General features: G+C 33.3%; 2 protein-coding genes and 2 non-coding genes across 4 annotated transcripts; 1 reads left to right on the top strand and 3 right to left on the bottom strand.

Moving 5' to 3' along the window:
• Positions 1-1,824: 1,824 nt before the first annotated feature.
• LOC131855271 (homeobox protein MSH-B) lies at positions 1,825-16,746 on the top strand. Its single transcript, XM_059206517.1, has 3 exons — positions 1,825-2,992; positions 15,001-15,149; positions 16,036-16,746. Exons 1-3 carry the CDS (start codon positions 2,635-2,637, stop codon positions 16,564-16,566), a joined length of 1,038 nt encoding a protein of 345 aa, XP_059062500.1. The 5' UTR covers positions 1,825-2,634; the 3' UTR covers positions 16,567-16,746.
• Positions 16,747-18,436: 1,690 nt separating this feature from the next.
• LOC131855404 (small nucleolar RNA U3) lies at positions 18,437-18,634 on the bottom strand. Its single transcript, XR_009358109.1, has one exon. It is a non-coding gene; the product is annotated as a small nucleolar RNA U3 (small nucleolar RNA).
• Positions 18,635-19,557: 923 nt separating this feature from the next.
• LOC131855400 (U6 spliceosomal RNA) lies at positions 19,558-19,664 on the bottom strand. Its single transcript, XR_009358106.1, has one exon. It is a non-coding gene; the product is annotated as a U6 spliceosomal RNA (small nuclear RNA).
• Positions 19,665-21,461: 1,797 nt separating this feature from the next.
• On the bottom strand, positions 21,462-25,867 carry LOC131855311 (protein CDV3 homolog). Its single transcript, XM_059206566.1, has 5 exons — positions 25,540-25,867; positions 23,797-23,961; positions 23,189-23,311; positions 22,421-22,598; positions 21,462-21,962 (listed from the first exon to the last, which is right to left on the bottom strand). Exons 1-4 carry the CDS (start codon positions 25,714-25,716, stop codon positions 22,425-22,427), a joined length of 639 nt encoding a protein of 212 aa, XP_059062549.1. The 5' UTR covers positions 25,717-25,867; the 3' UTR covers positions 21,462-21,962; positions 22,421-22,424.

Below are 25,867 nucleotides of genomic sequence, written 5' to 3' on the forward strand. Positions count from 1 at the left end.
TATCCAAATTTGTACACCAATGGTAACACTAAATGTCATTTATTATTTTTTACGTGACTATTTACATTTATGACTGTCCTTATAGAAAATATGACAAATTAATTATATCAAGGCGACGCATCGCAAATATTGACGTTAGTAATCTCAATTTTTCTCAGCAATTACAAATCATTCGGAGCTGATATTTAGTTAATCATTTTTCACATATTTAACATCATAAACATTGTTCTCGTTACAGGATTGATTAACGTTTGTAGCAGAGTACAATATATCAAAGAATGGTCTTAATAAAATATAAATTAATATGGTTTAAGAAAACGGGACGGGATTAAGAGTCAAATTTTCCATTACATTATACTAAGTACACTATGCATATATAGTATGAGCATGTAATGGGTAGGAATGACAATAAATTTTAAGGAAAGTGTTACATATGAATATGGATCGTCATAAGGGCAAAGGAAGCCAGAAAAAGAGATGGATGGACTGTGTGAAAGATGACATGGTAAGAAAGGAAGTAAATAACGAGATGACTGCGAACAGGGATGAATGGAAGGGAAAAACATATTACGCCGACCACAAATAAATGATATAAGGAAGAAGCAGATGATTAAACTAAGTACACTCTTAAATATAGCCATTCAGAGGTATCTAATAACTGTTTTGCGTTGAAAACCTTCCTCATAGATCAAGTCTACAAGTTATTCTGTATGAATTTTGGTCTCGACTAGTGAGTTGTGGCCATCAGTCGACGTCGCCCATAACGACGGTGGTATCCTGTTGGACCAATTATAACGAGCAACATGTGGGAGGTATGATAAGTGTTACCTAAATGTCGTTTAACTAAAGTTAGTAATTCGTTTTATGGCAATTGCGTAAGGTTTTACAACAAAATACCAGAGTCTGAATCTACCTCCTGTTCTCTTATAAATGTACCTGAAAAAAGATTTAAATGTCATATAAAACACTTCCTTTGCAAAAAAGCTTACTATAAAATTGAAGAATTCGTTGACGATAATATTGTTTTCATATAAAAACTTAAAATCCATACCACTGACAATATTATCTGATTACACTAATAATGAGTGCGTGGCGATTTCTGTGTTAATTATCGCATGCCTCTTGTTATGCTGTAATTATTTATATTAAAAAAAACATATATTCAAAAGAGCAACACACAAGTTTCTTGCTCATTCTTCTTGTGACGAATCTACGTTCCGAATGAGTGATAAAATCAAAATATGACTATTCAAAAGTGCTTGTAATGAGTTTATTTGAATAAAGATTATTTCTATTTCTGCACTCGTTCACGACTATGACGTATGAGCCAGCCATCACTGCGTTCGACCATATTTTAGGGAGCCCAAGGACCGGGCCCACCACTTTTACTATCATGACCATGTCCTTGTCTTATGTTGTTTTTATTAATAACATATACATATAATGTACTATGTGCGAAGTAATAAATAAATAAAAAATAGCTAAGCGATCTCTTCCAGACGACCTTTGGGTAGAGAAAATAAAGATAAAAAAGGTGATAGATACCTGAGTTGCTCGCGTTATAACAGAAACAATATACAACATATCTTATGATAATTAACGTAAACACATATTAATATATATGTATACGGATACCCTTACATTGTCCCCAAGTTATGTTATTGCTGTATTATTTGTGCTATAAAGATTATGGTTATTGTTTACAAAGACACAACTCAAAATGTTTTTAACCAATTTAAAAAATTCTTTCACCTATACAAAACTAAATATTATAGAACTGTTATCTATTTAAAGAAATAAGAATTATTCGTTGTTTTAAACAATTCAAGTGTTGGTAACGACGACAAAGCATATTAGAAAGACAATCAAATCAGCAACTCATTAAGCTGTTGATCACATAAATCAATTAAACCATCCGACCACTCACAATAAATCCGTCCCTGCCAACTCGTGTTCTATTTCAACCACACGACGCGTCCAATTAAACGAACTAACTAAATAATTATCACAATTAATGAACGCGCACATATCTCACTGGGATCCTTAAATAAATTCCAATTTGATTGTCAAAGAGGCGCGCGCGCATCCGTTCACGATCCAGACACACCCACAGACTCTGATTGGTCCAACTCTAATTATATCACAGATGAGATCCCGAACAGCTATTTGCAACGTTTAACATCATACACCACGAAATCATCTTTAAAACTAAAGCATTAAAGATGAAAATCGTTGAAACTACTCTTAAATACGATATACAAAAGTGTCATCCAGAAAGACGCCCATTAACCGAAGCTTTCCATCTTCATTCTGATCAGACACATCTTAAGGAGCAAGCGCTTGAAATTGATCGATATATTGAACCTTATGGCAATAGATATAAGGCTGGATAGTTGGGTGCAAATCATGATGTTTTTCAGAAGAGGCAGTTAACATTCCCGACGCAGTCATTTCAGCGGTCCAATTTGACAAAAACGGATCGTTAAACTTTCGAATTGGATAAAATTATTGCGCGTGAGATATCCCTGCCTACTACTCTCTGGTTTTGGATTTGAAGTACCTGTCTGCTACTCAAACTGCTTTTTGACTCGTCGTAACTCGGACGATTCTTTTATAAAATTTAAAATAATCGAAATGAGTGTTCAAGAAACAGAATCTTCAATGGACGTGGACGAAGTAGAAGGCGAATCAAAAATCGAGAAGACGGACTCGAAACTTCCATTTTCTATTGAGAATCTTCTCGCTGGAAAATTCGATAAGAGTGGTCACGCAAAAGAAATATGTTATACGGACGAGGATAAAGTCAACCCATCGACAAGCGGAAGTGGTGAACTGGATTGTTTTAGGAGTTTTACAAAAAGTGATGTGAACTGTGCGTCGGATGATGATGATGGAGCGAGCTCTGAGAGTTCAGAGCCGGTTGATGTGGAAGGTTCAACTGTAGAAGACACCCAAGATTTTGGAGATGGCAAGGCGGACTATCAACAATCAGGTAATACTTAAACTAATTTTTAAAGTTCTTTTAACAATTATTTGTAATGAATGAAAGAATACTGGCGTAAATGATAATATTACTTAATAGAAGATATCACTTACTCGTATAATTGAAGAAATTCTTATAGACTTGCTGTAATCTGCTAGACTTCGTCCGAGTGGTTTTTAACTTTTTTTTTAAGTAAATTTAGTCTAAGTTACTCCTTATAACATTAGCTATTTACGAGCGAAAGTTCGTTTCAGAGATTAACAAGAACTAACATGGTGAAAGACAAAAAAAGAAAGATAATTTTAGGTGTATCAAAATCAAAATATCTCTATTCGTGTAGGTCTAGTACGGTTCGGAATGATTTCGATATGAGAAGAACGGACAAGAAACTCAGCTCGTATTCTCTTCAAATAAATGTTGTACATATTACAATAATACAGATTTATTTTTAAATTCAAATTTGGAGAATGTAATTACGTTATGAATATTGCTGGTTTTTAAAAATAAGTTTTTAAGTTGAAGATTTTTGTGTAGGTACATAGATATAGAATATATAATTTATATACTTATATAAATTGAGAAGTAACGGTGAGAATATTTGCCTTTGAATTTCTCTTATACTCAGATTCTAAAGCTTCATAGTAGTAGAACACTCTTTACATAATCAAGAATCGATAGAGGGACTCCTCTATCGACGAATGACGAAAAGGTGAAAATCGCGCTACCTCTATACCACTACATGATTAGTTTCATCATTGTACTCCTATTTGTAATATTGTATGTATTCTTTAGATATATAATATTTATGCATTCTTCTTCTTTCTTATCTTCTTGTATATAAAAATGAAATTACGTTTGTTAGTCTCGCTAAAACTCGAAGACAGAACCGATTTAGCTAATTTTGGTTTTGAAATATTTGTAGAACTCCAACGAAGGTTTATTATATGGTGAGAAAATATGCAAAAATTATATCGAAAGTAGTAAAAAATCAATTTTATTTTCCCATACAAATTGTTAGTACCTACCTGTCAAACTTTTATTGAACTTTGACAGTTAAATTCAATTCATTCAATTCTGAGGCGAAATGTATTAGTCATATATATATACATATACAGTCAACCCTCCTATAACGCGGTGAGTGCGTACCGCGTTGTATGGAAACCGCGCTATAAGAAACTCGGATTTAACCATACAAACCAGGCTAATTCGTAGCGCGTTCTATGGAAACCGTCTACCGCGTTGTATGGAAACCGCGCTATAAGAGACTCAGAATAAGTACAAATCACATCATTCGTACCGCGTTATATGGAGACCAATAAATACAAAAGACAAGATAAAAATAAGGAAATGATGAAAAAAATGAAACAAAAACTAAACTAAAAAACTGTTTTCCAACAAAAACAAAAGAAAGACTTTTGTAAAATGATGTAATCTTTCAACACTCATCCTCACTGTCAGATATGAGTCGCCTAACTCGCCTTCTTTTAATGGGCAAAATGTCTTCCTCACTTGGTTGATCTTCACATTGGTTTTAAGCGGGTAAGACATAAGCAGAACGTAGTTTTTCTATAGTTCACGCGACAATGTAGTCAAAAGATCACATATATATCTTTCATGTTACAGTTTCGTTAGACACACACACGCATGGCACGCTGTCGATGCGAAACTATTTAGTTAATAGAAGTGGAAGATAGCGCATGAGGAGCCCCACCCGTGAACCACGCTGATATAAACATATCCAGTTAAAACCATTCATTGGGTGCACGGAAAGAACTGATGGGACGTTGTTGAACGGAAACCGCGCTGTAAGAGTACCGCGTTATAGGAGGGCTGTCGCAATTTCAGCTCCGCGTTATATGGAAACCGCGTTCTGAGAGTACCGCGTTATAGGAGGGTTGACTGTATTTATATATTGTATCTGTATGTGCAGTGTAATTATATATTGTTCTGGACATTAATTCTTTAGTTTTAGTTTTAATTAGTTATTTGTTTTTTACTAGCGACCCGCCCCGGCTTCGCACGGGTGCAATGCTGATACTAAATACACCAAATTACCTAAATTTAACAGTCTTTCTCTACAATATTATGCAGGTATTATACATATAAACCTTCCTCTTGAATCATTCTCTACTATCTACCATCTATTAAAAAAGACCACTTCAAAATCCATTGTGAATTTTTAAAGATTTAAGCATAGGTACATACGGACAGACAACGACAGTGACTTTGTTTTATACTATGTAAAGATTTACACTTCCAATGTCACGCTGTTTTACACTAGAAGAGATTTCTTTTAGAGATAAGTCCTCCTTGGCTAAAAAAAACACTTCAATGTCTGTATTTATAAGTTTAATAAAGAATGTATAAACATCAAACTTATTAACATAGTAAAATTATAGGAATTATTTTTCTAAACCCATTATTTCTTTTTTCTATTATGTTTTAAACGTCTGCACAACCCAATGGTAGTAGGTATGTTCGCCGCAAGCAAATGTTCGTTCTATATCTGAGATGATTTCACAGTAGTACGAGTAGGTAGGTACTAGTTATTAAATTTGGTTTCAATATTTGATTAATTGTTTATTGGAATATTATGAATGAATGAATGAATTATTATAACTGTAACTTATGAATTGTAATTAACGAAGAACGCGCGGAACAACACGAAAGTATAAACAATAATTTTAAATGAAAAAATAATTCAATTTGTAAATACAAATAGAATAATTTAAAAAGAGCACGGATCTTCTTCGTCTTCGTCTGTGGTTACAAAAAAAATTTGGTGGTCTTAGAGATTTGAGATCTTAGATCTCTTTTACAGCGACATTTTTTTCAAACCTGCATACAGTTTAAATAAGAATTTAGTTAATTAATTGAGCCTCTAGTGAGAAATTGACCGAATGAAGAAAAAATATTCAATAATCTAACCCAAAAAAGCAAAGAAAAAGTTTCATCGTTCTAGCTTTAATCCGCTATTTTATAGGGTAATAATTTACAAATTTTGAATGTCATGTTTATTATATTTAATCAACAGCTTAAAAAATAAGTTATAAGGTTGAACTTCTAGGCTTAAAAATGACAATATTTCCATATAAACTAAAAGGACAACAAACAAAAAGGATTGTAAGGGGTTGAAAGGGAAGTTCATCTTCCCTTTCAACCCCTTACAATCCTTTTTCTCGCATTAAAAAGTAGCATATCCTTTCTAAGGATTTAAACTGTCTGTGTACCAAATTTCATTTAAATCGGTTTAGTAGTTTGGCGCGAAAGCAAGACAGACAGACACTCTGTCTACTTTCGCATTTATAATTACTAATTACTAATGTAAGGATTAGTAGTTTTCTAATTATGTAACAGACAATTCACTCAGTTGTCTTTTTACACTCGTGGTTTTGAGTCAAAACTACTTACATGAAAATAGTCAAAGAACCATTTTCACATAATAACTCTAATGCTTTTAATTCGTTCATAAGAAAGAATAGAACAAATTATTAAAAAGACAATCATCGATATTTCCTAATAATTTTTACATAGTATAAACCAGTCGTCGTTGCTGTCTGTACCTACGCTTATATCTTTTAAATTAAGTAACTGATTTTAATGCAGTTTTCAGTGATAGATAGTGTGATTCAAGAGGAAGATTTATATGTATAACTAGCAGTTCCCGCGACTTCGTCCGCATGGAATTTAACTTTATTTTTCTAAAATATAAGAATTATTCTGAAATAAATGTAGCCTAAGTTACTCCTTATTACATCAGTTACCTGCCGAAAAAAGTCCCGTGAAAATCGGTCCAGCCATTTCAGAGATTAGCAGGAACAAACAGACCGATAGACAGACAGACAAAAATTATAAAAAATGTTATTTTGGTATATTCAATATTACAAACAGACACTCCAATTTTATTTATATGTATAGATATATTCGTGTTATAGTGTAGAATAAGCCGAGATACGACTGTTTTATAATTCATTCGTGCGAAGCCGGGACGGTTCACTAATGTTATGTAATATTATGTTATCTGTGCTAACGTATAATAAAAGCATAATTATTTGCTATTCCAGTTACATACAAAAAATTACAGACAAAAAATCCTATTTAGTTAAATCACAGATAACAATACTACAAATTTTACAAAACAAAGAAAGACGAATTTAATTTTCATATGAGGAACAAGTAGGTGTTTGTTCTCTTAAAAATTATTTATTTTGTATTAAATCCCATCTCACTAGAGGCACAAAATTAATTCCTCTCTTTTATCGAAAAACAGATTCTGGAACACCATAGGTTACAAATGCACGTCCATAATTCATACAAAAACCTTTTCACATCGTATTTGAAAAACTGTAACATTCTGTTGTCTCTGCGAGCGCAATCGCGAGTCACTACTATTTTTTGTGTTCATTCATTCCTTCGAATGTAAACGCGCGAAATTCAAGTTATTTCACATTCTTTTAAAATTGTATTTTTTATTTAGATCTTATTTTCTAATGACAAAATCAATCTTAATAGTATTATAAACGCGAAAGTTTCTAAGTATGGATGTTTGTTACTCTTTCACGCAAAAACTACTGAACGGATTGTAATGAAACTTTACAGTAATATAGCTTATACATCCAAATAACATATAGGCTATAAATTTCACGCGGGTGAAACCGAGGGCACAGCTAGTAACTCTATAATTATGTCTTTTCTTTATAGACAGATGTCCACCATTTTGCAATATTAATTAATTGTTTTAAAAAGGCACTAAAACTCCTGATTCAAGAACGCGGAATGCGCAAGCTTGCAGCGCAAGGTTATGCTCGTTGTCTATCTACATTTACATGCTTATTCTTTGCTGCGTGAAAGCCCATTCGCAAATGGAAGAGCGTATATGTAAAGGCAGCTATTACTGGTAGAATAGTAAACAAGCCGACTGCTAATCTGATTAGTGGCTACCGTTACCTGATGCTTGATGACCATGCTGCTGTTCATGTCATATACACGCATGGTCATCAGGCCACATGCCGCCGTACGGCCTTCTGTGACGTCTACTGACTAACTCTTGTGCCACTGTGTCTTGTGTCGCTTCTGAGAACTTCTGTAATTCCACTCACATATCTCATTAATTAAAATTAATACAATAACAGTAATATTAATAGTAACTACTTAAACTAATTAAAAACTACTAATTTAAAAAGCGAATACTTCACAAGTAATAATAGCATTATTACTACTGCTTCAACGTAAAAAATAAGTATTTTATTACTGTAATTTGTAGTAAACGGTGTTGGTGAGTATGCTATAAATATGTTTTTCTTTTCTATTCAATACTAGGTAAAAATCTATTGATTTGTTATTGTTTGTTTACCTAAATAAATTAAAAAATAAAATTAAAAAAACAACTAATCTTAATATGTTATCTCCGGATCTACTGAACCGATTTTGATAATTCTTTTACCAATCGAAAGCCACGTTAAATGGAAGGAGCGGAGCTACAATGAAAAATGTTGTTATAACGGGGAGAATGTGAAGTTGCGCAGTCAACTGATTAATAATAATAATAGTGAAAAGTTAATTAAAGATATCAGAATGTATAGTCAGTGTGACTCGCAAAACTAAATTATATTACTGAATAAGTTCGAGAACATAAAATAATAACTTCCCCAAAACGCTGAAATCGTAAACTCACGTAGAATTGTTCGGAAATTATTGTTAACAAAATCGTAATCATAATTTTTCGTCATAATTTCTCTTATAATTGTCATTGTATGGTAATTTTCGCCCGCAAAGACAATTACTCCATCAAAGGGAGAATACTGAAATATTTAATTAACGGCATCTAGACACGCGGTAGCGTGTCAAGCCGAGTTTCAAGTAAACTGGCAAGCAGCACCGTGTGTATATTTACACGAACCATTTGGAGCCACTTTTGACCCCCTCATAACTCAAAAACTCTTTCACACAAACCTGTCAAATTTGGTTCATATATTGAGACTTGCGAGATAAATATGTGTTCCAAATTTCATAAACATATCTCAAACGGTTATTTAGATATTAATGTCCAAAAATCGTCATTTTTATCACTGATCAACTATAGATCAAAATTATAACCCACTTCCAGATGACCTAGAAAGTTCAAATTTGGCATGCAGATAGGTAATTAGGTGAATATAAAGGTAAATTGTTGGTAATTGCTGAAACTGGTAAATTGTTATCATTTTACTACAATTTTTCACTTTAATTGATTATATTTCAACTTATACTGGACGAATACTAAAATTCTATGAAAACGTCGATAGCCACCAATTGACATTGATCCCTGGCGAAATATCTCATCTTGTACTGGACGGAAACTAATATTGTATGAAAACGTCGATGATTACCAATTTACGTTTACCCCTTCACATCAGTGTCGATAACTAGCAAACTTCAAATATTGCATTGAGCGGTAAACACTAGTTGCTATAATTTAGATTCTGTCTAAAATATACTCGTACTTATAACTAGGAGTATAGTCGAATTTCGTATTTATTATGTTATTAACTGAGATTTGGTATTAATTATTGTTTCAATATTTAGCGCACATCGATAGTGTAAAATAATTATTTTTATAAATAATTATTAAATAATAGGCATTTCGGTATAGGGCGCCGCGGCGGCGCCGTGTGGGAGCGGTGCGATAAAACGTTGACGCGAACCTGTCCGAGCGAATGGCAGCCGCCCTCATATGTCTCAATGTTTTGTTTCTCGATATCTAACCTATAAGGTTGTGATTTATGCTACGAAATTCATAGTTTTCTTAAATTATACTTATATATTTGTGGTTATATTATTTTACATTATTTTAGTAAATACGTATGGTATAGACAATAGTTTAAACCAAAAATTAATAACAATTTTAGTATAGTTATAAGTAGGAATGTATAGTTAACTCGAGAATGAGAACTCATTGGTAACAAATTGTTTTCTTGAGAATTCAATAGATAACAGTCAATTTGTTACATAATCGTCTTTACGAACTATAACGTGTCAATACGAAGTTTCAGATATTAAATAATGTATATGTTGAAAGAGAACAATTCCGTATTTGCTTAACATATACTATTACTATCCACAAATCATAAGGCCTTAGTTTTGGCAGTCCTCTTCTCAACATAGGCTCCTCTATTTTTAATAAAGGGCAGGTTTACGTTGGACTCTCTAGAGTTAACACCTTAGATGGAGTACGTCTTAACAATTTAGATCCAAGTCACGAGAGCTCTATTGTAGAGTACAACCATCTGTGGACGTTATACCGCCCTAAAATTCCTGATACTGAATTGGCATTGCACTTGAACATTTAAAAGTTACAAGAAAATATAGAAAATAACACAAAAAAAAGACAATTATACCCCGTAAATATACGAAAATACAGTAATTTATCAAAAATAATTTGGTATTAATTTAGTTATAAATAAGTACCACGTATAATTTATGTACAAAAAGTAATAGATAGTTATAACACCTAAGAATTTTGATAATTTCTTAAAACCTTGCTTATTTTTGCTCATGTTTCTTTTTACCCTCTATTTTTATATTATTGCAGTATGAAACTGTAATTATAGTGTTACAGGTTTCTTTAGAAGATAAAAGTGGAATGGAGTCGGTAATGTGGTATATTTTTATATAATTTACATTACATAATGTTCAGGTACAAACACCAACACAACCAAACACATACTAATTCTCGATATAAATTATAGCTACTAATACTATAAAGAGAGTGATAGCGTATCGTTATGAGAAGAAAAAACTTCAGATCAATTGCACCAATTTGAGATATTTATTAATTAAAAAGAGTCTACGTGTATACCTCTGCGTTAGTTAATTTTCTAGACTTACTTTTTAGCCATTAAGCAGCTTGCTTTGTAAGCTGTTTCGGTTGTAGCGTGAGGTTAAGAGGAGTGACATATTTTTTCTTTAAAATGGCAACTCTATATTATGTACGTAATATTATGTTATCTGTGGCATAAGTGTTTATTTTTTAATGGACGATAATAGTATGGTGACACTGCCGCTACGCTAACAGTTTAGGTACGCTGTCGAGGCACCAGTGGTAGATAATTAAGTAAGCATGAGGTCAGGTCAACTGACCTGACCTCATGCACGATGGGCTAACTAGCCCATCGTTACAAATTCACTACCAACTTATCATGATGGTTTCCAGGGGGAACTGCGTGGAGGTTAATCTGACATGGTACAATGATAGCAATGAATTCATTAGTACATTACTAACAATCCCATTCGACCCACGCATTCCCATAAGTAAAGTCACAAGTGTTACATGACATTACACGTTAGTGTGTGTAAGCGACGGCTTTTGTGTATGATAATGGTATGGTGCATCCACCTGCGCTAACGGTATACGCTGGCGGGGCACCAGTGGAGAATGATACGGCGAATCAGTCAATCAGTTAGCCCATCAAGACAAAATCACCAGGAATTTATCGCGATAGTTTCCAGGGGGTACCGCGTGGAGGACAACCTGACATGGTACGTGGCTAGCAATGGGGACATTAGTCCACATTACTAACAATCCTCTTCCCCCTATAAGCGACGGTTACCATTTACCATCAGGATAACCTTCAGCTTGCCATTTCAAATAAATAAAAGAAATAAAGTATTGACATATTTAGATATTTTGTTTAAACAAAAGAACTTTTGAGCATCCCGGGAAGATAAGGCAAACCAAAAGTGAGTTATACGTAGCACCTTAATGAGTACTTATAAATATTATATAATTTTAGATTGTTACATAAAGTGGATATGAATTGTATTTTTGTCGTTGTATGCTTACTTTGATGTAGATATATTAATTTACTCAGTAGTGTAGTTAAGCTAGTAATTATACGTATGTTTTTTATGAATGTTATCTGTCGTGTTACATATCTAGCACGTAACTCTACAGACGTACCATGTGAAGGTGAATAATATAATCGACAATAAAACACAACAAAAGTCTAATAAAAATCCTCACAGTGTTGCCAAAACCGAAAAATATGCAATATATTCAAAATTTATTCTAGTTAACCTCACCAATAACTCGCTCTAATGAGCGATCGAGAAGAAAAATGCGATAGTGCGAATAATATTTATTATCTGCCAACCATTAAGTCTCCAAACATTTTCTGTTCCAAACTCAAATTAGCCGTTTGAATTGCTTTCCTGACGTCCGGCGCACACACTGAAAAATAAATTACATACACTCGTCAGGTAGGGTTCCCAACTCCGAAATTACGTGAGATTGTCGTAATTGACATCTTAACATCAGGATATAATCAAATAAAAGTTAAAATAGACAATCTATTTTAATTTTTATTTGATTGTGTCCTGATTCACCCGACATTTTTCAATGGGGACAAATTCATGAATAATAAATCAATAACTGCTTTGTACGAGTTGGTAAAATTTACTTTCATTTTACTACTTCAGTAAAAAAGTTTAAAATAAGATTAAAGCTAGAAATTGTTAGATATTTATAAAATAATTATAAAATAAATAAATGTTAGATTAAAGTTAGAATTTTAAGAAACTTTTATTCAAAGCGGCAACCCTAGTCAGAGGTGAGCAGTGATGTCTCATTTTCTAAATTTGTTACGAAAAGATAAATCTCGCTGCCGTTTTGAGTCTCGTTAGCTAAATCTCTCTCCCCCGTAATCATTCACTGGTTCAGAAGAAAAAAAACTACACGACATGAAAAGAACTGTCTCCCGACTGAAATTTAGTTACTGGTTTAAGCTCATTAAAAAGCTGTAAAATTCTATTACAAGAAAACGGATGGGAGAGTGACTGAACGAAACATATTCAATTTTCCGTTCCCTAAAATTGGAATTATTTAAATTTATACTCTATTCTTAAAGTGATTAGGGCGTTAATATAAAAATTAACAGTGAATTATAAGCAAGCATCGTTTGTTTTTTTTTTACACAATGGCGGGAAACAAAGACATAGCTCGCTGACAAGTGACGATAAATTGACATTAATTGCTTTACTACTGTCAAAGTGGTTTTGCGCGCTTGTTTTTTGTATACAAGCCGTTTATTTCAGTTGCTAATTAATTTATTCACATAGTTTTTATGAACGTTTTGATTGACTTTTTGCTTTCAAAATATATTTGATCATTCTAAATTTATACCGACTCGCGTTACATGGGCGTAATGTGTGTTATACACTTGTATGTGTTGCTATATAGTTATAATTATTAATACATTTATTCCAGACATACATTATTTTTCTGAAACTAATATACAGCCCACGTGATAGTTGGTAATGTAACTTTCTATTGGGAGAAAAAATGAATTTTTAGAGTTGTTTTGCCACAGATATAACTTCATTGCTGCAATAGTTTTGATTTCAGTTATTCAATTAATTAAGTATCTAGCTCATTCGTGATTTCCCTATTGTTCATTCAAAAGGTACGCTGATGGAAAATATTTATATGTAATTCTAGCATTAAGTTAAGAAAATTAATATGAGATAGTTAAATATATGCTATTATTTATATCATAAAACATACTATATGAAAAAAATTAACGTCGCGTCATTAAGAAATGAAAATAGCTACAAAACTGTTATACAGGGACGAAATATTTTTTACTATAAAAAAAACCACTTAAAACGTTTCCAAAACACTAAAATTTGACACTCACACTCATTATATCATTATAACTGAAATACAACCCGTTCTGACACTGTATATCCTTGGTAAATTACTTTAACGATCCCGGAATATATAATAAATTGCCCGAACATTAATTCTGTCCAACAAACATAATATTTCATTCGTAAAAACAAGAGCTAGAGAACTTTGAACTTTATTCCTTTGTCGGATCGTATTTATGAATTTAAAAAAATTAACGTCATTACTTTCGCGCGCTCATTAGAGCGCTCGCGGGTTGTTAAACGGCGCTGGCGTCGCATGATATCCAAGATGGCGGGGTGTCGGTAGTCGAATGACACGTTGATATATTGCCACTAATTACTCACTCTGGAGGTGTTTATTGAAAATAGCTGTTAGGTGACGACGTGTCGTGTCCGCTTCGATTTGAACGGCGCTAAAGTTTGCTGGGAAATGATTTCCGGGTTGGACGATTGTTTCATTCAAACGTATTGATAGATAACCGACCTATTGTATCGCCATTGTGCAGAAGGGCCTCAAGTTCTAATCCTTACTTCCTTTCCTTACTAATAGTATAAATGCGAAAGTAACTCTGTCTGTCTGTTTATCTATCTCGCTTTCGCGCCAAAACTATAGGACCGAATTAAATGAAATTTGGTACACATATAGTCTGGAATCTGACAAAGGACATAGGCTACTTTTTAATCCAAAAAAAGGGGCTGTAAAGGGTTGAAAGGGGAGATGGAAGGTTACATGGAAATATCGACGATTTACGCAGACGAAGTCACGGGTACAGCTAGTTTTCTATAAAAGGTCCATATTAATTAACAAAAATAAAAAATGCAACAAAATTGGAAAAAATATCAAATCCGCTGGCTTTAAAGTCGTCATGCGATTTCTAAAGATATAAACTTGAATGATAACAAAATTAATATGTGAGCAAAACCGATGCAAAGCATTTATAATAAGGTGTACCTATAAAAGATTTATCGGTCCTCAGTCTAGCGGTTAAACACACACCTGCCTATGGTCGCGGGTTCGATTTCGCGTTGCAATCATTTGTATTCATGAGTCTGATTATTTGTATTGGTGGGTGTTTCTATGTAATATTATGTATCTATTTAGAAAACATGTGATCAAGTATTTTATCAGTTATACATGAAGTCACGTCAGTTAGCCCATCATGACAAATTCATCAGGAATTTATAATGATGGTTTCCAGGTGGAACCCCCTGGAATTCTGCCTAACATGGTACATTGCTGGTAATAGGTCCATTAGTCCATATTACTTACAATCCCCTTCCCTCCAATTGGCTACTATTTGTTAACTACACAGCCATGTAGACATGGAATTTATCATTTTCTTACATTCTAGGTCCGTGTTCGTCTAGAGGCAAGCGAGCTCGCACGGCCTTTAGCGCCCAACAAATCAAGAGTCTGGAAGCAGAGTTTGAGAAGAATCGGTATTTATCTGTGGCAGCACGGGGACGGCTAGCTAGGCAGCTGCGACTTACCGAGACTCAGGTAACAATGTGTACATCTATAAATATTTTAAAAATATTGCAGTCATATACAACAAACAGGCCAAAATTTTATAATATTTGTGAAATTACTCGTAATATTTGTATCTCATGTATGTATGTATGCTATGAGTTTGTAATTTATTAATAAAGCAAAGCAAAAGGTTGTCTTTACAAAGAAAGCTATAGATATTACCACAGATAAGAAAATATCACTTACAGTACTCTGTAGTCCAGTAGATTTTTTTAAAATTACTTATAAAAAGTACTACAGGCGATGTCCATTTTGAAAAACAACCGACACTGTGCTTATTTATTACTTTCTTCTTATATAACTGGAATGAACAACCTGACAGCCCACCTGATGATAAGTGGCTACTGTCTTTTATAGACCTACATGAACAGTACTATGTAATATTATGTTATCTGTGGTACTACGAACATCACGTAGTCTGGTGACGCCTATGGCACCCTCATGCTTTACCGTTTCTAGGAAGTAAGGTGTCATTCTTTTGTATTCTATAATTACTCTTATCATATCTCACCATTCAACCAAACCAAAAATAGCTTACTGTAATAAAAAAAAGTACCTATACATAATAAAATCTTCTTCTTCTTATATATAAATATAACATAACGTTTGTTAGTCTCGCTAAAACTCCAGAACGGCTCGACCGATTTGGCTAATTTTGGTTTTCAAATATTTCTAAAACTCCAAGAAAGGTTTAAGTGGTAAGAAAATGCATGGAAAATAGTAAACACAAAAATTTTTTTACCCATGCAAACTGTTCGTACCTGTCAAACAGGGTGCGTTCAGAAATTTATTGCGTAACTAAATTTCAAAAAACTTTTGACATATTATTTAATAAATATGTATTAATTATTTGCAGATAAAAATATGGTTCCAAAATCGCCGAACGAAATGGAAACGAAAATACACTAACGATGTAGAATTACTTGCGCAACAATATTATAGCAGTTTGGGCATAGTCGCCCCTCGACCCATGTTTGTGGGCGACAGATTATGGATCTTCAACTATCCCAACCGAGTACCACCCATACAGCAACAACAGTGGATGAAGTCACTAAACAATATAGCGAACATAAATACACACAGCCAGATTGTAGAGCGTAACGTATTTAGACCAATACCAAAACCAGAGATATCGCCATTTTTAATTCCACCATCGACAACGTATCCGAACGATAGAGTTTTCATGAACAATATAAATTTGGCGGGAGGCGTAAACGGCAAAATTCCCGCCCAAAATAGATTGGTGCCCAGAGAGGTATACAACAATATGGCCACTGCACAGAAAACAATGGATGTGTATAAGAATAACATACTCAGCCACAGTAGTCCACCTCAAGAGCCCAACGTAGATCATTTAAGAAGGCTGGAAGAAAATTTTAGTATATAAATAGATATATATTTTTGAAAAATAATAACACTTAATATGTTTTTTTTTATTCTGTGAATATTTGGATTCAAACCACGGATTAAATAGTAATTTCTACAACTAATTCCATTGAACATAGAGTATAAAAAAATAAACAATAAATAAATTTTGTTTAAATTGGGTACTTATATTCCAAATTTATTGTTCGTTTGCCCTTGTAAATAAATAATATTGTATACTATACGAGGCTTTTTATATTGCAACAATAATTATCCTAAAATAAAAGTTATCTAACATAACTTTTACAATTATCAATAACAACTGAGTCAGTAATCACTATTGTTATGATCTAGCCTAAGAGCAAGAATTATAATCCTAAAAAATAATGAAAAGTCTAATTAAACCAGTGCAGAAAGGGAGGGATTGTTAGGAAGGTGGACTAATAATACCATTAGATTTTTTTTTCCATCTACCATGAAGGTAGATGCAACATCTACATTGCCATCGCTCCAGTCAGCTCGTGACCACGGCCAGTGCAACCTAGTCGAAACGTCGAGAGAGGTAAATATTCATGTTAAAACTCGGTTAATAATTTAAATAATGTAATAATACCATTGCTAACAATGTACCATGTTAGATTGACCTCCAAGTGGAATCCATGATAAATTCCCCATGAATTTACAAGGGATTCCTGGGGGGAACCACTTGATGGACTAACTGCCCCGAACTCGTGTTCATGTTATCATCTTCTACTGATGCCCGACCAACGTAAACCGTTAGCGCAGGCGGGTGCAACATTCCATTATAATCCATAAGAAAAAAAATGTAGCAGTGCTCAATAATATAGGATGTCGATTTGTTGATGAATAGATCTAAGTATGTAATATTATATTGTCTGTGATATAAGTAACAACACGTGCAATGATGTATATTATTTTTATTTAATACTAGCTACCCATCCCCGGCTTTTCCCGGGGTGTACATGTATTATACATATAAAAAAACCGCCTCAAAATCCGTTGCGGATATTTAAAGATATAAGCATACATAGGGACAGAAAGCGACAGCGAATTTATTTTATACTATGTAATGATGAGTAATGATAATGATTATGATTTAGTCATACTTATAATTATACACATAATAAAAATGATATGTCGCACAATACTTTTTCTATTCTTCCATAGGCTTAATTTCATTGAACAATTCAATCAATTGATGATCAATTTTATGTAGTAACAATATAATATATTTTCTTAGATGCGCACATCATTATGTATGTACCTTTTCTAATGATTTATATATCGATTCGTTTTTTATATTTTTAGGGTTAAATGCGCTAAAGTCGTTGCAATATTCTGGGGAAAATACATTTAGTTGCCATTGAAACGAAAGATGAAGAAGGGTTAAATAACGTTATTCAATTATTAATATCTTACATAGGTATATAATTACAGAATATAATAGAATAATTTATTACTGTAAGTAAATCTTTCACATTGTAATTATTACTAAATATAAAATACAATCGTCTTGCGCCTATTTACGACTTGAGAAACTTCTCATTTTTTGTATATAACTGGAAAAGCGTTTGTATGACGGCTTATATAATGGTAAATTATAATTACCGTCGCCTATATTCATAAACATTATTAAACATATTCATGTGACGCCCATTGCTCATGCATTGCTATTCCCGAGTACTCAGGTGTCATATATATAATAATAATTTCATTACCAATTTTGATATAGTTATGTTATGAATTAATAAATATCACAGTAGTCTTAAAATATCTATAATAGAAGACAAGTCGATAAGGCAATAAAGTAGGCTGCAAGTACGCGTTTCGTAGATACTTTAGATTTATATTTTAAAAATGTTTAAAAAAAGACCACTCAGAAAGCGACAGTATCCCACACTCCCCGAAGGGAGCGAACGATCATCGATGGCTGATGGTGAACCACCACCGCCAGTCTCACGCTCAGGACACCGCGCCACGTCTCCTCATCGTGGTTTGGTGTGACCTCACATATTGGGAGATCTGGTTGGAGAACTTACTATAGAAATGATCCTATGAAGTAAGGTCTTACCGTTCGTTCACAGCCGCAGCCGGGTCATTCTACGAGAAAAAATCTTAATAGCGCGTTGTAGAAAAATTTGATTATCTACTGCAGTGACATCTAGTTGTACATGAAGGAAACACTGAATAAATTATTGGTGCTTTAAGTAGTGCTCCGCATACTATATCTGCTACTTACTATTATAAAATTCATTAAAGCAAAGAAAATAAAAAGCAATGAAACAAAGTAGTAATAATTTTTTACTATACATATATATATTTATACATACATAAATATAGTCTGTAAAACACTCTGTGTGTTTGTAACAGTTCCGAGTATTTGTTTAAAACGTATGTATATATCATTCATTTAAAAAAAATCTTGAATAATTTTAATAAATGATTTATTGCTACTGGTATTAAGACTGTTATTGTCATCTTAGTATATTTTTTACATTCGACACAAGACTTTTATAAAAATAAAATCTAAAAAGATTAAAAAATATTAAATATTTATCAAGAAGATCTGTAGTCACATCAATGTCATAATCATTAAGTAATATATATTAAAATTTATATTTAATTTCTAACCATTGACTAATAGATCAACCATTTTTTTTATTGTTATTATATTTTAATGTTTAATTAAATCATTATAAGTTGGTCGTTTATTACTTAATCATAACCTTTAAATTCTAATTCATTCAATTATTCGTTCGATTTTAATATGCTGTGAAATATTATGTAACATACAGTACAAATATAATAATTAAGGTACATAATTTATATTAGTAATGTTATATTGACGATAAAATATTAACGTCTATTTCAATAAACGTATTATTGTTTAATAGTCACCTACGTATTTATAAAATAGAAGTGAGTAGAAATTTAACATTCTATATGAATTTTCAAAAAGTAGAATGAAACATCTTCAAGAATATGAAATTAAAAAAATGTGGAACGCTTCATGATTTTGCGTGTCATCCTTGCGCAGGGGCCATGCTAATCTTCTCTGTATCGTTCCAATTTTAGTATATGTACTGCCGAAGCAAGTACAAAAAATGTTTAATGACAATTATATATATACTTACTATGGCAAAATCTTTGTTAGCGCGTTTTAGGTATTTGCAATTTTTTATTATTACTTATTTTTACTACAAATAATTAATGAAACTTAAATACACACATTAATAATTTATTTATACAGTGTTTTATAACAACAATAAATTAACATAGTCAAAATATATTAATTTTCAAAGAACAAAGATAGAACGTTTTTACAGTAGCGAGAGTAGCGCCATCTAGATTAATACTTGCAAATTCCAATACGAGACAAAAAATACCACGTGGCAAATAATTGGTAAAGCACTTTACCCCATTACTTCCCTTCTGTATTTGTCCAAATTTATCACAACCTACCACATCCAATGACCAGGGGGTAATCGCCACCACCGGAGAAGACGAATAGTGAGTTCCGACTCGAAGCCCCTACCCACAAGGGGAGGAATTGTTAGTAACGGAGATCAGCGACCCCATTGCTAGCTATTTACCTTATTAGGTTGATCTCCACACAATCAACTTCGAAACCTTTGTAGCTAATTTATAATGAATTCATGTAGGGCTAACTAAACTAACTTCATAGTTATGTTTAATTCTTCATTGATGCCCCGTTAGCCCAAGAGCCCACGACAGCTAGACATACGCTTTAATGCGTCTGGTAGGATGATAGAACCAACAAAACTGTCCTGCAATTTAGGAAACACAGTTTAATAGTTCTCTGAATAATATATATAAATTTCAGCTGTTTTAAAATAACGTAAGTTTATTCATAAAACAATTTACTTTGGGGGTGTCCGGCGAGGGGTTGGAACCATACTAAATGTCTGGCAATGAGAAGCGCAAGTCATAATACTGCTACGAACAGTATATTAAAGAATGGAGTTTTTTAAAATAACCAATTTTATATGAAAATTTTTACAGCTTTGTTACCTGCCAAAAGAACCACGATCCAGATTTCATGTTTGGGGATCATTCTTACCTTTGTTGGGGACACACATACAAGAACTTTCACATTTACTAAAAAGACGTATGTCTGGCCGTCATGGGCTCTTGCTCTACGTTTCCGATAATAGTTTCTTTCATATATCAGGTAAAGACATCCGTTACACCCGCGACTTCGTCCGCATGAATTGAACATCTTTTTATTTAAATATATTCTCTAAATTATTATTTAATATTAAAAGGAAAATTAGGCTTAGAAAGAGTGATTCTCCCGCCAAAATCGGGAAAAAAAAATGTCTTTTTAATTAAGTAGCGTATATACTTCAATGCGTTAAGTTGTAATTACAAACTACATAAAAGAAGTGCAATTTTATTTATTTAAAAATTATGTGACAAATGTAGGTCAAATTTATATGGGACCACGAAGCATCACTTTAAAATAAAAAATAAAAAAAATGGTTGACAGGTGTTACAAAAAGACCTAAGGTAATTGAAAAAATCCTACTTTTTTAAAATAATATATAATTATATATTTAGATATGCATAAATAAAAACACATAGATCTGTTTAAATACATAATTTATTACTATGTTACAACGTGTTCTGAATGATTCGCCGACAAATATAACAGCCATCATAAAACAAATGTTCATTATAGGTAACCAAACAGTCACAGTTCATTTTACTATCACCCAAACATCTAGTTTTATATGAAATACTCCCATAAATACAAATCCTCATTCTTACAACCCACGCTTGACTGATCTTACACACAACTGCAAATTATCGGCTCTTCAAATTTTTCACCAATTTTCCTATAAATGTCCACCACGTCATTCCTTACACTGCATTTATATATATATATATATAAACATAAAAAATAACAATTACGATAGTTTATTTTTGCAAACACTTCCTTGTTTTATTTATACACTTTTTTTCAGACAGTTGCCATATTTCAATATTAAAATATACTATTCGCCACAGATTCAAAATACGATTCTTTTTTAAAATATAGAATAAAAAGACGTTCTTTATTTTCAAATCTGAGTCGAAAGCACATTGAGGCATTATAATTATTGTCTATAATTATTATTTTTTATAAACGGCCAAGGAAATATCGCTTACAGTCTTGCGAAGATTTCCAAGAAAGAAAATTTTATTCACGTTTAGAATATTGTTTTTATTACAGCAACTGTCCACAGCCGCAAGTTTGGCAATGTTAGGGATTCGGAATTCCACTGTTTGTAACTGTGACTTATATATATGTGTATGTATGCGCCAGACTTCGCTTAAAAGTCCTTACTGACACTTCACTTTACTTCTTCGCTTCGCGGAGTTGCTTGCTGCTACCTATCAACAAAAACAAGTGTTAAATTGATATGATTAATCAATCAAATAAAGATACATTGTAAGTAGAAATAGAAATAATTTTTATTCAAATAAACTTAAAAAAACCAAAAAAATAAAAAATCAATAAAAAAATAAACTTAAGACTTTTGAATAGTCATTTCGGTACAGCGTTCATACTGTACCGATGGAGGTTTGGAATCACCTTCAAATAATGGTATTTCCCAACTGATATGATATTGAAACCTTCAAGAAAACAGCTAATTCCTTCTTAAAGGCAGACAATGCATTTGAAATTCTCCTTCATTAGGTAAATAAATAAATGTATTGGATTACATGTTCTCTCTGGCGAGCGGCTAGCTCGTTTGTCCTCTCTGCTGTAAAGAACTCACCTAGCAAAGGCACTAGGCTAGCTGTCGCCCTGCAGCGAGGTGAGCCAGTTTCCTGGCGCGGATGCTCACCTGGCTAGCTGTCGTCCTGCAGCGAGGTGAACCTGTTCCCGAGCGCGAGCGGGTGTCGCGGCGCATGCGCGGGCGGCGCCCCGGCGGCGGGCGCGGACCATCCGGCGCGCCGTGTGCCGCCGCCGCCGCGCCCGAGCTCCGGGAACGAGTCGTCGTTGTGGATGTCCGGCGCGTGCTTCTGTTACCCGACATTTTGTGTTAAGGCATACACAACATTATATTCTATTTAAACATGATGCAGCACATTTTTTTTTCAAATTATAAAACATTTTGCTGTATTAAGTACAGAGTGATTAACATTATCTTTATTTGTAACATGATTCAGCAGTTCTTTTTTTTTATAGAACTTTTAGTGCGAAGTAAGAACAGTGCATAGGTATACCAGTGACATTATCATTATATTAATACATGAACCAAAAATTTCATAACCCTTTTTTACGAAAATTAAGCGGACGGAAGAGTATGAAATTGCAGAAGTGTGCACGAGAAGTGCATTAAACCTACATTAAATAAATGAAAAACATTACACACTATCATATATCTAACATACACATGTATACCCTTTTGTTTATTGTTAAAGTGTGTGGTAAAATTGAGAATAGGTTTATGTTCTTTATCTTTAATAGTTTGTCTATAGTCTTACTGAATGTAAAAATAGTGATAATTTAAATTATGGCCGACTTTCGACTATTGGAGGACTCTAACCAAATTAAATAAGCAAATTATATTGTCCATGAAAGTACAATAGATTATAGAAGAGAATCTTACAGCTTGGTTCCGACGTAGAGGCTCGACGACGCGACGTGACACCGGCGGCACGTATGTTGCAGGTTTGGTCTCACGAGGCTTCTCCTCTGGAGGAGGTGCTGGCGCTGGTGTCTCCACTTCCACCTGGAACATATCAAACAGTACAATTGAAGATGTCATGTAGCAGATATGTATGTAGAGTATGCTAATACTGCTTTACTTCCGACATCCGCGGGATAGATTGTTACATGATACAAACATCATGAATATGATTGTTTGTATTGATCAAATCAATCAAATTAAAATATCTTTTATTTACATTGACGGTCTCTGTTGCCTAGCAGTTTAACAGACCGCCTTACTTCCGATGGTCGCGGGTACGATTCCTAGCAGTGCCACAAACATGTCAACATCATATCCATGAGTACAATTGTTTGTGTTAATCTGGGAATTCATGGTTTAACAAACCTTAGTAAAATTTTCAATCAAGATATATTGGACAACAAAATGTATATAAAATTATTTTTAATCCTAAAAACCAGACATAATCAAAACAAAGTTGTCTGACCAATATATAATAAAATGAATTGGAATAGTAAGTATAAAAATTTAAACAAATAAACAATTACAGGTTTGTTCCATGGCCCTTTGCCTTTGCTGTTCTCGGGGGCAGAGTCTTCCGAGCTGTTGTCGCGGCCCGACTCAGGAGCTCCGTTGCCGCCCTGTAGCACCTGTATCTTGAGGCCAGTGTAGTCTTTCACTGGCTCCTCGTATTCTTTCCACTCTTCCTCTTCCTGTGTGAAAAAAAAAAATTATGTATTGATGTGATAACAGAACAACAGATTGGTTGGAGAGTTGGGAGCTCTCCAACCAATCCCACGTCCAATTCAAATGGGAATCGAAATTACGACGGCCTGAGACAATGTTCAAATCCCTAGCAGTGCCCTTAGGCTAAAGTCATATCCGTCAGGCATGAGCTGACCTTCAACCGCTCCATAAGTCCTTCCTGCACTCACCCCCTGTATACCTAAAGGCCAACTACAGCCAAACAGCTGTAAAGTAGTCCGAAATAAAAAAGTTACTCATTTACAATATATCTATGGATGGCCGCAGAACTCCTAATATACTATGTGGCTTTCTCTGTGGGTTGATCATTATTATATTATTTTTTTATGGCTCTATTATTTTGGCAATGTCAAGTTTGAAACAGGCTATATCATGAATTAACTCTCTGTGAAAATGTTTTTTTATGAAATTGGAATATCAATCTGACAGTCTCCCTGATGTCCTGATGGTGTATGAATAGCACATTATCATGTGATACCCACAATACCACTAAAGTCATACCATTTACTGAATTTCTAGAGGTATAAGATGTCTTATGGATGATAATGGAATGGTGCACCTTCTTCTTCAGGTACTTACAAAATATACATATCCTAAGTATTTGTATCAGTTGTCTAGTACCCATAACATAAGCTTACCTTGGGTCTAGATAGTGCTGTATTAACTCTTCAGGGAAAAAAATCTTTACCTAATGAGATAATAACATTGATGATAATAAGATTGCATAAATTTCCACAAAGTCTAAAATTTAATAATATAAAATTAAAGTAAATAAATAAAATAATTTTTAGCCCATTGTCATTAATTAGAAGACAAGACCATCAATGGAAGAGAAGGACCTTTTTTTTTAATAATTTGGTACTCAATGACATATAGTTTGGGACTAAATACTGTTTTAAATAAAAAATATAAATAAGAAATATTTGCTTTTTGTTTGTAATGTATAAACACTTATATTATCTTAAAACATCTTTAATTGATAAATGCAAAAAATAATTAAGTTATATTTATATTTATTCAAGAAATAAATAAAGACATTTCATTCTATTATATTATTTTACATATAGAAAGTTATTTTATTACGGAAAAATATGGGGGTGTATTTTTTTTAACTTAGAAATCCCTAGTCATTGAAAGGGTATAAAATTAAGCTACTTTTATATAATCTAGATTGAATATCTTTCTATATCAAAAATAAAGATCACTATCATAAAGACTACAGTTATTTTATTAATTTTTCAGTTAATGTGAGAAAGTTTCATTGTTCGAGATGACATGACGATTTGACTAACCCAAAACCGTAGGTAAATGACAATTAAGTATGTACTTACACCCGTTCATAACCCGTAAATGAAGAGTTAATTAATTGAACTAGGTCAAGTGGAAACGAAGGCGTGTTTTCGAACAAAACGACCCCATAATCACGTCAAAAACTAGAGGGAATTGCGAATAGCCATTGTCATTCGCGTTTGACAGGTCAGCAACGGAACAAAATTGAATTCGTCAGTTTTTATAGGAAAACTCACCCCAGCTCGGCCTGATTCATCGCCCTCTTGCGTCGGTCTTTCCTTCTTCGGCCGCACGTCCGGTTTCTGTTTTGGATCATCCATTTTCTTAGCTACTTCGTCAGCAGTGGCGAACTTTTTAACTGCTTTCGATTTTTTGCGATCTTTTTTGGCGAAGAAATCGTCTAAATCTGCCATTGTGAATTTTGACGAGACACTCGTGTGTTTAGTTTTGTTAGGGAAGTGATTACGGCAATATTAGAACTAAATTTAAAGGGGGAAAAAATGCCCCCGAAATGTGGAGATTTCTCTCGTAAGCGTGGCCGACTGTTTCTTTTTTTTAATTTCT

Source organism: Achroia grisella, unplaced genomic scaffold (genome assembly GCF_030625045.1).
Source record: "Achroia grisella isolate CSIRO2021 unplaced genomic scaffold, CSIRO_AGI_Agris_v1 utg1360, whole genome shotgun sequence".
Taxonomy (NCBI): Eukaryota; Metazoa; Arthropoda; class Insecta; order Lepidoptera; family Pyralidae; genus Achroia; species Achroia grisella.

What these genes read in the sequence shown, in the direction of transcription:
- LOC131855271 (XM_059206517.1), top strand. Translation starts at nt 2,635, where the DNA reads ATGAGTGTTCAAGAAACAGAATCTTCAATGGACGTGGACGAAGTAGAA. An exon ending in GGCGGACTATCAACAATCAG is followed by an intron (nt 2,993 to 15,000) that starts GTAATACTTAAA and finishes CTTACATTCTAG; the next exon opens with GTCCGTGTTCGTCTAGAGGC. An exon ending in TGCGACTTACCGAGACTCAG is followed by an intron (nt 15,150 to 16,035) that starts GTAACAATGTGT and finishes AATTATTTGCAG; the next exon opens with ATAAAAATATGGTTCCAAAA.
- LOC131855311 (XM_059206566.1), bottom strand. Translation starts at nt 25,716, where the DNA reads ATGGCAGATTTAGACGATTTCTTCGCCAAAAAAGATCGCAAAAAATCG. An exon ending in ATGAATCAGGCCGAGCTGGG is followed by an intron (nt 23,962 to 25,539) that starts GTGAGTTTTCCT and finishes TTTTTCACACAG; the next exon opens with GAAGAGGAAGAGTGGAAAGA. An exon ending in CTCTACGTCGGAACCAAGCT is followed by an intron (nt 22,599 to 23,188) that starts GTAAGATTCTCT and finishes GTCGGGTAACAG; the next exon opens with AAGCACGCGCCGGACATCCA.